The following is a 13230-nucleotide window of genomic DNA, read 5'->3' as shown; positions in this document are numbered from 1 at the left end:
GCAATATAGGTTATGTCCAATAAAAGGCAGTATTATGTTTCAATGGATGGAAAGGCTGGAATTTCTCTGGCGCTCCTGTTGGGATTTTTTGCTTTCCAAAGCCCAGAGAGTCCAACCTCGATTCGCGAAGTGCTATATCCCCCTTTCCCTTCCTCTGGACTGAGCTGGAAAATGGTCCAATAAATCTATCCCCTCCGCCCCCTCCTCCCACCCCCCCCCCCACCCCCCCCACCCCCCCCCACCACCGATTGACAACCCGGATCTGTTGCAAACTTTAAATCTGAACTGTGTTATATACGTACAAAGCTGGCGCTTGTTTTTTTTTTAGAAGGCGATATATAAAAATAGATTTCACTATAGTGCGTTGTTATTCTCCAAATGTCACACCATAGGGCCACCTGTACACGGGGGTTTGTTTTGTATTTCAAGTTTGAAGTCCAGCAGTGTTCCTCTCTCCCCATCCCCATCCCCATCCCCATCCCCTCTCCCCTCTCCCCTCTCCCTCTCCATCTCTCTCTCTCTCTCTTTCTCTCCCACTTCTTCAACACGAACACTTGCATTCGGAAATGACTGGGTATTGGACAGGTATCCACGTGCAGTACTTTTGCCTTGACCAGCCTTGGCAATACCACCTCAAGAACGTCTTGTTGATGGACTTGACAGGTTTACACACCATGCCTTCGGGAAACGAACACGATCTCTCGTTGTAACAGTTCCCTTCCTTCACAAACCTCGGCCAGAACCTGCCGCCGAGGTCCTTCCAGGTGTACATCACCGGGCAGTAGGTGTAGGACCAGAGCCACTGCTGGAACTTCCTCCTGGCCTTTTTGCCCAACTTCATCTTCCTCCCGTAAGGGGTTTCCGAGAGGTTGAGTCTCTTGATGTCGTTCGGCATGGCCCCGAGCGGCTTGAACCTCGAGTTGGGATCCCGGGGAGTGAACGCCTCCCCCTCGGGCAGGGTGACGGACATGAAGCTGGGGTCGAAGTGACTCCCGAGCTTCTTCCGCAAAGTTCTCTCGTCCAGGTCGTTCTCCTTGGGGTCGTACTCCGGGTCCGGGTGCTCGATGATGTCCACCACGGGTAAGCTGTCACTGGGCGCCGGGCGGAGACGCAGATACGGTTGGCAGAGCCCGGTCTGGTGGAGCAGCAGCATGCAGAACCCGGTTAGGAAATAGTGTGGCATCTCCATGTTTTCCGCAGGCCAGCTTGCCAAGCCCAGAGGTTCATAAATAGGCAGGCAGAGTGAGCAGGCGAGCTGATACTTTTAATAGAAACGCACTCGGAGGGGCTCGGACGTGGTGGAGGGTTTTTTTTTTCTCTCTCTCTCTCTCTCTCGCTCTCTCTCGCTCTCTCTCGCCCGGATCAGTTCTGAGACCTTTTCCCCCAATCTCTCTCCCCCTCCTTCCACCAGTCTTTCTCACTCACTCTCACTCACTCACTCACTCTCACACTCACTCACTCACTCTCTCTCTCTGCTTCCCCCCCACCCCACCACCCCCACCCACCCCCCTTCTCACTCACTCTCTCTCTCTCTCTCTCTCTCCCCCCTCTCTCTCTCTCTCTCCGGCGACCGTTCTCTGGGGAAAAAAAAAATCACAAAAAAAGGACCCTTCCTTTTCAACTGATTTCCCCCCCAAAATTCACATCGGATTCGTGTGGGTCGCCATGGCAACCTTGCGACTCAAAGCCACGACAAGTTGTCTAGACGGGATGACAGGGCTGGCGTGAGAGGTCTATTGCTGTGTTAAAGCTCCCCTTTTTTTTTTGTGTCACCAAGTCGTGTTCCACGGGCTTATTAAATCATACACAAATCCCAAAGGGTGTTGCAAAGAAATTCTTTAAGGAAAACGCAGTCGATCTGTATATATATATGTATGTATATATATATATATATATATAGTTGGTTTGCTTCCTGCACAGGTTCAGTTCGTTCTCACTGTAAAGGAAAAGGTGGTGGAAAAAAAAATCCACGCACTCACTCGTCCCGGCTCCGGATAAGCGTAAATCCACGAGGTTTTAGGTGCTGGGCACTGAATTTTCTCTTAAAATTCCACAAACGTGCGATACAACGATAGCAAAGGTGCCTCTTGGGGATCTCGCCTTCTCCTCTCAGTGGTCCACACAATCCAAACGCCAGAACTTAGTTTGAGGTTTGCTTTGAGAGACGCTTCTGCTGCTGCTGCTGCTGCTGCTGCTGCTCGGCGAGATTTTCATTTGTAGAGTTTATTCCTGGAACACACACACGACACACACACGACAACACGCGCACACACTCGCTTTCTCTGTGTGTCTCTCGGTTCTGTGTTGTGAAGGATGATGATGATGATGATGATGATGATGGTGGTGGTGGTGGTGGTGGTGATTTCCCTCCCGTGTCTGGGTATTGCATTAGAAGAAGCTGCAGGAATTCCTTCCACGCGAAGTGTCACCGGGAAGGGAGACGTGTTGTGAGTCGATCTAAAGATCACTTTGCTCCGGAGGGGAGTTTACTTGCGATCCAACATGACAAGTCCCCAATGTGTGTGTGTGTGTTTGTGTGTGTGTGTGTTGGTGTGTGTTGTGTTGGTGTGTGTGTGTGTGTGTGTGTGTGTGAGAGAGTGTGTGGTGTGTCTCCCTCTCTCTCCTCTCTCTGATTGCGTCCAGTCCAATTGCACGACCAAGACTGATCTCTCTCGCTTCAACCTTCAAGTTAAATATCCCCTCTCAGGGAGAGAGAGAGAGAGAGAGAGAGAGTGTGAAAAAAAAATCGGGGAAGTCTCAGGATAGCCCCTGCCCACCGGCCATCACTTTCACTCTGTGGCGTGATTGACACTGCAGAGGCTGACAGATCTGCCAACCCATTTCCCCCGGATCCTAACGCCTGCCCTGTTCGCTCTGCAAAAGGGGGGAAAACTGCCTCCCAAATGTGTGAGCTTTTACCCCCCCCCCCCCACCCCCCCCCCCCCCCCCCACCACCACCACCAGCACCCACGAAGCTCGCACCGCACACGCGTGGCGAGCTTTCACCCTGGCAGTCCAGGAACTCACTGCAGTGCTCAGATCTGACATCAAACGTTTGTGGGGGGGGGGAAAAAAAACACGAAATCGCCTATCGACAAAAAAACAGGAATAAAACAACGTTTACTGCGGATGATAGCAGATCATCTGCAGCCGGAGCCGACGGCCAAGGTTTCCGTGGCTTTGCTTGTAAGGCGGTGGACGCGGCTTTCGATGCCAATAGGATTTGCAGTCCCCTCTCTTACCTGTAAACTGCGCCATTCGCACTCTAACCCGACTTTGGCGAACGGGGGCTGTGTTGGGGGTTACTGGGAGGACGGAGCTCACAGAGAGAAACCTCTTGTCACGCAGCGGGAATTTATCAGAAAAGAGGTGTCTCCCAACTTTCACATCAGATAGTGGTTCAGTACTGGCAAAGAACGTTCAGAATTGTTCATTTACGTTCGCCTACAAACACACCACAGTCACTACACTTTCAGGTAAAACCCTGTCCATCGCTGAGACGTTCCGCCGACATGATAAGGCGCTGTATCAGATGCGATGATGATTATTATTATTTACACAGCTCTCTATTAAACGGATCATCTGATTTTAGGTGCAGTATTGAAATGCTGGGTTTTGAGCAAAAGTTACCACTGACATATTTCTGTTCTGCTCTCAATAGAAGCTTACATTGGCTACGATTTGTAACCTGGCTCTGAATTACCCGGAATTGAGCAGCAGAAGAGATGTGCAGACGCATGAGGATAACCGACCAACCTCAAATGGCAATGGCTTTCTCCCTTTTGTAACCAATATTGGCAAGGAGCCCTTACCATCCGAGAAAAGAGCGGCTTCTCTTGCACGAATGTGGCATTCCAACACCCACACATAACTTATCCTCCCTGACCCGCTGAACCCGCCTGGCGGGTGCCAGTTATGATCAATTTTGCGCTGTGGACTCGTGCCCGGTTGGAACTGACCCACATACAACACGTTCCGGCGATATGATAAGGCGCTGCATCAAAATGCACTGATGATTATTACAGATAGGAGTGTGTGTGGAGGGGTGGGAGGGGTTGGGGTGGGGGGGGCTATAAGTCTGGGCTACATCGGGTTTCAGGTCCCCGAGATTAAAGGGCAATGCACTGACTTCTGTGCACACACCTCCCCAATATATATATATATATATAGAAATATACCTCTCCAACTGTGTTCACCAACTGGGGATGCATTAAGCATTAAGTTCATATGTATGTGCACTCTACACATAATGTGGCGATGGATAAAAAGAAGCACTGTAACGTGTTATTGAATATTACCGTTCGAGGCATCATGTCTTTAGCTTTACATTTCCACGTGTGGAATTTCCTCCTCTCCCACCCTCCCCTGCCTAACCCAATGCACGCGTTGCGTGTGCAGAACGCCAATGATAAGATAAGTGTTCCAAAAATTAACCCCAAATTACCGAAGAGATCCGGGTTTCAATGACCGGGTTAACATATCGAATCCAACCGAGCTAAATAGCGCTTCGGATTTTCAATCTCTTCGTCCTCTCCAGGCTTTTACACAGTTGCAAAAAGAGAGGAAAGTGGATCCATATTTTCCACTTACCAAAATGAGCTGGGAAGCACTTTGGGAAAGCTCACGCGGCGAGTCGGTACCTTTCAAGCTGTGGTGCGCTGCAGGAAATATTTGTCACGTTTGGCACGCTTTGTGCAATTGATGTTGTTTGTGCAGGACTTACTTTCTGGGAAAATGTTATTCTTGTAGGTAATGAATGTGTTTTTAAGGGGAAGAAAACGTCTGAAAGCGGAATTTTGCGGTGAGCTCCGCTAATCATATCTGATGTCATCTGTGTCATATATTATTGCAAAAGGCATCACTTCCTGGATCTGACCTCTGGAGTCGACACACTCGGACTCACTTGAAGCACCAGACCACAAACAACATTACATTAAATTACATCGTTTAGACGGAGTGGTGCCGGCGTGGGATGCGGTGTGGTGTAGCTGTTGCTCAATTTGTGCTGAAATGTTCCAATGGACATTGTGCCTAAGGATGAAAATATGGTTTTATATCGTACCCAATGCAACGCACACTACAACTTTTTTTTTAATCTGCCCCAAACTGTGCAGCTGACGCGCAAAAAAATCCTTCAAATATTGCGAGTAAAGTTACCTTCTTGAATTAGTTACGCGAAGCACAGAGATCAAGTCTACATAAATATCCCGCGATTCCAAGACAATTACAATATAAATATTCCCATCTGCATCCATTCCAGAACCAATGAACTGAAAATCCAATATAACTGCAATTCAGGAACTACTAGCATGGAACTTTATTCAGATTTCTTTTTCGACTCAACACGCGTGGGAGTCCTCACAAATCGCTCCCATAAATAAAATGACAGAAGATTTTCCTACTGAATTCTTTTGCTGGAACCAGAGCCAATAATGAAAAACAACATTTTCCTCGTAGGCTTATTACAGTGTTGTGTAAACGCTTCCTTTGTAGTCTGAATCCCAATGACACTCTCAACAACTCCCCATCCAATATTAGTAATACACCTCAACATCAATGTTCCTCAACATTGTCTTGGAGCACAGGACTGCGAGGCTGCATCCACGTTTGCTGAAATCCTTCACGTTTGTAAAGAATGTGACATTTTAATGCGTTTGCGTTGGATTGCTACATAAAAGCATTGCCATAGAAACGCTGTTGGATCGTTGGGACTGGTTAGATGGACCACTGTAGTCTTTCTAGTCTGATGCCTTCCTCAGCCTTGGACACATCATGTGACCCATATTTCTATATGATCATGTTATCTAAGGATTACTAATTGGTCTGTTAAGCTCCATATTGGGTGTTTCTTAGCTCGGTGTCTATTCGGTCAGAAGTAACAATTTTCTGGTTACTCAACAATTCCACAGGAAACAAATCAGGCGAAACTCATTGATAAGCAAAATAACCAATAGTTTACGCTCTTTCAGGTAAGTGGCTCACACAGGCGGAGTGTGCCCAAATGTCAGTCTGGCTCAATTAGAAGCACTCTAACCTCTAAGTCAGAAGGTTGTGGGTAAATTCAAGACTAAATCAGGACACTGGGGTCGTAGTCTGGGCTAGGGCTCCAAAGCGATGCTGGGGTCACACTCCATTGTAGAAAGTGCAGCACATAAGACGAGACATTAAATTCAGTTCCTGTCTGCCTGTTCATTTGGATATTAAAGCTCCAATAGACACTATTCAAGAAGAGATTTTCTCCTGGTATTCTAGCCAACAATTCTCCAGATAAAAATTGGTCATTCACTTCACTAACTCTCTTTTCCAAAGACAAGTAGGTGTCAACCAACCTTACATCAGCACTATGTCCTCACAGTCTAAGATGACACTCCAATTGCAGTCTTGGGGGAAGAGATGCATTGTCAGAGGTATTAGCGTTCGGTTGACATGTTGAACCAAAGGTCCTATCTCCCTATTCAGATGGACATTAAAGATCCAATATCACTGAAAAGAAAAGGGAGATGTATCTGGTGTCCTGACCAGCAATCTCCCAGATTAAAATTGGTCATTCACTTCATGACTGTTTCTGGCACATTGCTGAGCATAAATTGGCCATTGTGTTTGCCCACATATACACATACACTGCACTTTACAGTAAGCACGTTGAGATGTTACAACCTATGATGATGCTCTGAATTAATGCATTTAAATGAATGATAATGATAGTTTACCCGAACAGGCAAGGATTAAATGCAAGAATCAAGTTTTGTTTTACCCATGCTCATTGGGCACAGACTCAACTACTCAACTAAGGTCAATGGGCATGTTATAGACAGGAGATATGGGAATGGGTAGTTTGAGCTCAGGTACGTTTTAGAGCAGATAAGAAGTGATTATATATTATGTTTACGCAAAATAATCCATGCATAATGAAAACAGACAATTATTTTGAGCAAGATTGCGATTTTGGATCTTTATTTCATTTGCCAATAGTTCCTGGGAATGCAATTGTTCAATGCCAATAACAGTGTCACACCATTTTCTGATACAGAGCTGATCCGGTGATCTGGGCATTAAGTGTCTTTGAACAAAACTGCAGGACATGGGATTCTGGGTTTGAATCCTGGTGGGTCCACTCAGTCCTTCACCCTTTCAGGGTCGATAAAATGAGTAATGGGTTGAAAGATATCCTCCTCGGTGGGAGGTCCCTAAGCAGAGTGATCCATGGAGACAAACCCAGCAAAACCCAAGCAGGACTGCAGTAACCCAAGCCATTATTGATGGTTGACCAACTTATTTCCTTGGAGGTACAGACATGTCCATCTATTCCAATGAGAACCCTAGTGGGCAGAATGTACCGATTGGACACACACTAAAAGTTGAGCGGTTTTATATTGGTAAGCTGCACAGTTGCCACTATTATTATCATACAGGTACAATTTACGAGGTACAGTATGTCCAGATTGTAAAGGAAATTACTCACCTCAGGTAAACTTTCAGAAAGAATGCTCTTTGAATATAATTCAAATTCTCTTTATAATTCTCAGAGGTTATGAATCAGAACTCCAGCCTCTTAATCTCCATTCCAATCACACAATCTACCTTTACAACTCTGATCAGTTGCATTATGCAGGAGGCATATCCATAGCGACAAAATAACAGAAACATCTCGTTCTGTTCCATATTGAATTAGCTCAGTCTACCCTTTTACACCTTTGATCCTTTTCTGAAACTAATATTTATTTTGCTAGTATTTCGATGCACCGTGAGTATATGGAAATATGATGCTAATCAAATACAGTTAGGATTATTGTCACTATTCTTAGGAATGACGGTAAAGGAGACTATTACAATGAAATACTTATTATTATTAATACTTGGCTTCAAAGTACAGTAGTCGTGAAGAGTCCTTCATGGTTTTTAAGACCCAGAGGAAACCTCTTGCTTTGGGAGTCGCACCGCCCACTACAATGGTTCGGTTGTGTGTTGCCTTCTTCAATTTAACGAACTCTGACGGAGATAATAATCTAAATGAATGTGGATTGCTCTGAAATCGTGACAGCTACTGAAATCTTGACAGTAGAGGGCACGGGAAACAATAGAGACCGAACAGGATTAACATTTAGAGCCGTTTACAAGAAGGAAAGGAAACTGCAAGATCACTGCGAGATATCTGCAGAACACTTATCGCTTTAAACGTTCCCACTTATGTCTTTCGGAAAGACAATTCCATTTGGTATTACACTTGCAATGAATTAAGACACAGTTAATAAACTTTGCAGGATATGCTGTGAAGCGTTTTGAGGCGCATCAACGTCGTGATCAGGCGTTATGTCAAGTGCAAGGATTATTACATGGACAACTACTTGGAGAAAGAGCAGTTTGTTGGAAACAAAAGCATTTTAAAACCCTCTTTTCTCCTGTGAACATATAAACACACTGAATTGACGAGAACCTTGTATTATCCAATAAGCATTGGAGCACTGCCATAGTGGCGTGAAACAAGTAAATATTTTGCTCTCTACGCCACAGTGAAATACTTTCCTCGGTGTCAGGTTGATCTACGTGCGTCTAACTCAAGTCAACTTGTTATAGCAACAAGTACATGTGTCAATTCATAGAGCGAGCATAAACAGGCGGGTATCCAAGCGTCTGAGATAGGGGAATGTGCCTGATTTTGAGATACAGAGTGCAAAATGGAGCCAGTGGAAAAAAAAAGGCTGGACCATTCGACTGAAATCGTTATCAGGACAGACGCCTGGTATCTGCTGGGTATCTAAGAAATGATGCAATGAAAACATATGACTTTGAGCTTCAAAGCCTCGGATGATTTGGGCGCCTCTGCACGATCTCATCAATAGTGACATTATTAAAGCAAGAATCAACTATAAACTAGATCCCTCCCCTCACCCCCCCCCCCCCTTAAACTTTACCAGCTCTCAACTTTGAGACTAAACAATTTTGAGCAACTCTTTTGTGAACCCTTCCAAATAGATTTAAGGACAAAAAAAAAAGTCGCCCCCTCTTAATGGTGCGCCCACAGACATTGTCGCACTTTAACAGGGCACCTAAATCAAACAAGAAAAAAAAAGTTTAATCCCCCCCCACCACCACCCCCATGATAAATCCAGTTGCATTTGAAAAGGATGCCTGAATTCAAAGATGCAGCCTGCAATTTGTTCCATTTGGTACCGTTTAACTCATTGATGTGGACGCTGCTCTCCGGCGCTGGGGCGGGGTTCAGCTGGTGCGCAATGTGGATTTTTAGCAATTAAAGGCAAATATTGGTCAAGTTGATAAACGTGGTATTGTCTCTTTAAATTTGAAAGCTCCGTGTGAGAGGAAAAGAGAGAGACTCTCAATATCCCCCCCCCCCACCCCCAGCGTGGGCTCTCACTGCTCCACTAGATATCATTTCCACTAGTGGTACAAGTCCCAGAGAAGCATGATGTCATGCAAACCGCTGGCCGACTCGTTCTTATTTCCTTGGACAAGAATCATCTTTGCCCCCTTTTGTGAGTTGTTAATTAGCTATTATCTTGCCCGACTGTACCAGAAAAATAGTCCGTCGGCCGCTTGGAAATCACCCCCCAGCCCGAGACAAAAGGCTCCCCGCCATCCTGTGCGATTCAAGTGCGCTGGCGAGTCAGTGAAAGACGCCAGTGCTTGTCAAACCCCATTTACCACCCACCCTCAGCCCTCGTCAATCATTCAGTAACAACTCCCCCCACCGGCACCTCTCCTCTAAAATATCACAGAGAGAAAATCCAATTAAAAACCCGCCGATTCCAAATTCTGCCAGAAGTAACCCTACATTATGCATGATCCTGCGTTGGAAGTTAATTGTGCGTTTTAATTGGCCTGGGGATAGAAGTGCAAAGGTGCACTCTTTATATAATAGTATATATGTGTCCATGTAAAAAATCTGAACCGGCATTACCGAAAATCAACTCGCACATTAACGCATCTGTGACAAAAAGTCTCCCGAGTTTTTTTTTAAAAAGAAAAAGACCAAGAATATGTTTGCGCAATTGAAAGCTACCTGCATCTCACCACCGTGAAGGGAAGTGTACATTACAATATACGGGCATATTAATTAGACATCATGAGAATTGCCATACGTGGCCCAACTCAAAGACATTGGTCGAAGCCTAGAAATCATTCATCTAAGATTAGCAGAGAAATCTGAGAATATCGTAAAGTAGGATGCGTCAAATTCTAAACAGTTTAAATGAATTCAACACGGACCCAATCGACCCCCCCCCCTCCAGTGTAAACTATTTCACGTCTCTAAACACGACAAACGCGTCTTGCTGAATGAGATTTGTGTGACTTTTTGTTTAAAAAAAACTTTGCATTCACGACTTGTCGCCTGATACTCCAAAACGTGCATCGCCAAACGCAGCTCAAACATTTGAAATGAACACTTTGAGGGGGGGGGGCAGGATTCGTGAGAATGGTCTGAAGCCTTTGGCTGGCTCCTCCAGACTACTTTGTGGCTATGTCTTATTTGGATTGGGGATAAAGTGTTTTGTGCGTGTGTGTGTGTGTGTGTTTGTATGTGTGTGTGTGCTGTTATAGACAGCTTTGCACAACTGTCTCTTGTCCTCCGGGCGCCAGAGGACTACGATAGCCTATATTACTCTATCAATTACCTGCCCTGGGCCCACAATGTCCAATGCTGGAAGGTTGTAGTTTTGTAAGGGGCTAGAGGCTGTCGTAACCACAGGGAACCGAGTTCGAGCCCTGCCCCTGGCTACGGCTAACGAGCACTCGCCTTGTGCACTATTCAGAATTAAGTAAGCATGGAGAATCACTACAATCCAAATTGGCTTGGAGCCAACTTAGTCCCTTGTTCGACAAGGGCAATTTTCTCTCTCTCTTTTCTTCTTCCCCTCGTCTATCCCTTTTAAATTGTGAGGATGGCGATTTATTGGTTTATTTATTTTTTTTCTTCGTCCCATTTGAGGAGAAGAGAAAGGGTTTGGCCTTAATCCACCGGTAAGCAGGAAACTGTTTTGATCAGCTTTTTTTTTATTAAAATAGATTCATTCGCGTTTCGAACTCAAGTTGCAGTAATTGGGGAGCAACACGTTCTCGAAACTTTCCCTGAGTTCTTTGACTGGCCTGGTGGTTTGGTCCTACCAACCCACTGATAAGTTCGACTCACAAAGCTCCGTGTTTTCCTGTTGATTCGGAGATTAATTCCACGAGTTGATTGATTCTGTGTGACACAAGGCTACTCCTGGTGTGTCTCAGTCTGGTTTATTTGCTCGAGGGATGACTGCTGTGGTCGAGCTTAAACCTCACCAATGCGAAAAGCGACATCAAACGCACCGTTGGACACAGTATAACCAAATAGCTGATTTATTTCAGTCACATCCGCTTGTATTTTGATTGTTGCAACTAACACCCATATCCTTTAGGAGTTCACAGACTTCTAAGTACAAGTTACTACAGTACTTTATAGGGACTTTTCATGTGTGTGTGGGGGTGGAGGGGAATTAATGCTCCTAACTCATTTGCCTCGCCACTGCCATTTACACATCAGCTAGTCTTGTATCAGATTAATTATCATGTTCTTCCTTTCCCCTGCTTTCCATTGAATCTCCCCTCCTTTCCATCCTCCCCCCACCCAGTTTCTATCGCCCCCAATCGCTCTTTGTGTATTTTCTTACTGAATTCCAACTAAAATAATATTATAGCAACGTTAAATATTATTAAAGTGCTTTTTATTATTTTATTGTAAAATCATCTTATGAGCGAATTCATCAGATTCGTTGCCCAGATATGAATCTCAGGTGGGGATTCATTGGAGCTTTGGTGTCAAAGGCACAAGTTGTTTTGGTTCTAAAAATGGACACAATCTGGATCCAGTCTTCAGTTTTGCCCAATGCAACGGTACACGTTAGGAATCTCACATCAGGAACGTGTCCCTGTACAGTTGTCCATCTGCCCTATTATAATAAGACTCCACCATCCGAATTTCTCAATTTCAGGTGGGGATGGGGATTATTTACAACATTTCAAAGGGAGACTAGCAAGTAGTTGGATGAAACAAGCGCTGGTGTTAAGAGCACCTACTGCAAACCACACAATTTGTTCCGAAGTCGAGGGGAATAAAACTACGCCGTAACGTACAGATTTCACCTGGTTCATAGGTGGTATATATGGTTCGATATGTGGTAGAAAATATAGTTCAGTGTTTGTACAATAGTATTAATATTGCAGCATCCCAGGAGACAGGTTTTTCGAGGTCATATTTCAATCTAGTATTGTAGTCAATGTAACCCATTGCACTTCTTTGGAGTAGGTCAGAGATAAGAGTTATCAGGAACAGTATTATCGACAAGGCCAGGGTTTCAAGAGAATAATACCATAAGGAAGAATGGAACCAGAAAAGACCATCCAGCCATCAAGCCTACTCCATCCGTACAATTTATCAATTCAATATTCATTTGTAAACTTTCTCCCTCATTCAAAACCAGTTGTGATGATGCACAGGTGCATAGGCTCATGGTAGATACTATCCCAGCAAATAAATGAAGACTGATACTTGGATGAGGAAGTGAAGGGTATCCACCAAGTGTCCAGCACCATTCGTAAATTTAACCAGAGTAGTATGGAGAGAAAATTAAAGTGAAAATTAATAACTGTGTGTGTTGTGGGCTGTCCTGGTCAACCATCCCCCAAATAAAATTGATCATTCACACTGTGGCGAATTGTGGAACATTGCTGTGCGCCAAGTTTCTCCCACAAAATACACAGTCAATCCATCCAGCGGTATATCACGTGAAGCGCTTTGAGACGTCTCGTGTGAAGGCACTATATTAAATGCAAGGATTATTATTCTTAAACGTAATTCCATCACTGCCATCTCACGACGATGCCTTTCTCAATACCATATTTCAGTCACCGCAAAGCAGAAGCGACTTTGATAACAAATTCTACTTCGGATCAAGAACACACTTGAAGCGGAATGTGTGCAAAACGAGCGACTGAATGGAAATGAAATCCTTTCATTCCAGCGTTGAACGATCGTGAATTCTTTACAATTCAATCTCAGTCGAACTGTGGGAGAGCTTTTTTTTTGAGAGAAAAAAAAAGAGAAAAAAAAATGCACGATCTGTGTTCGGCGATGCAATGGGGCTGAAAACAGTGTGTGAAGGACCCTCCTTCCCCTGTCGTGTTTAAAAGGACACCAGTTCCCCCATTGATTGAGGGGTGGGGGGATAACTCCACGAGTGGGAG

General features: G+C 44.8%; 1 protein-coding gene across 1 annotated transcript; it reads right to left on the bottom strand.

Annotated features, from left to right (window-relative positions):
- Positions 1–270: 270 nt before the first annotated feature.
- Positions 271–1429, bottom strand: LOC103178719 (noggin-2). The gene has a single exon (XM_007893603.2). The coding sequence runs from the start codon at positions 1187–1189 to the stop codon at positions 542–544; it is 648 nt and encodes a 215-aa protein (XP_007891794.1). The 5' UTR covers positions 1190–1429; the 3' UTR covers positions 271–541.
- Positions 1430–13230: the final 11801 nt, after the last annotated feature.

Source organism: Callorhinchus milii, unplaced genomic scaffold (genome assembly GCF_018977255.1).
Source record: "Callorhinchus milii isolate IMCB2004 unplaced genomic scaffold, IMCB_Cmil_1.0 Scaffold16, whole genome shotgun sequence".
NCBI classification, from domain to species: Eukaryota; Metazoa; Chordata; class Chondrichthyes; order Chimaeriformes; family Callorhinchidae; genus Callorhinchus; species Callorhinchus milii.
Note: the sequence above shows the minus strand (reverse complement) of the source record. Positions and strands in the feature narration are given on the sequence as shown.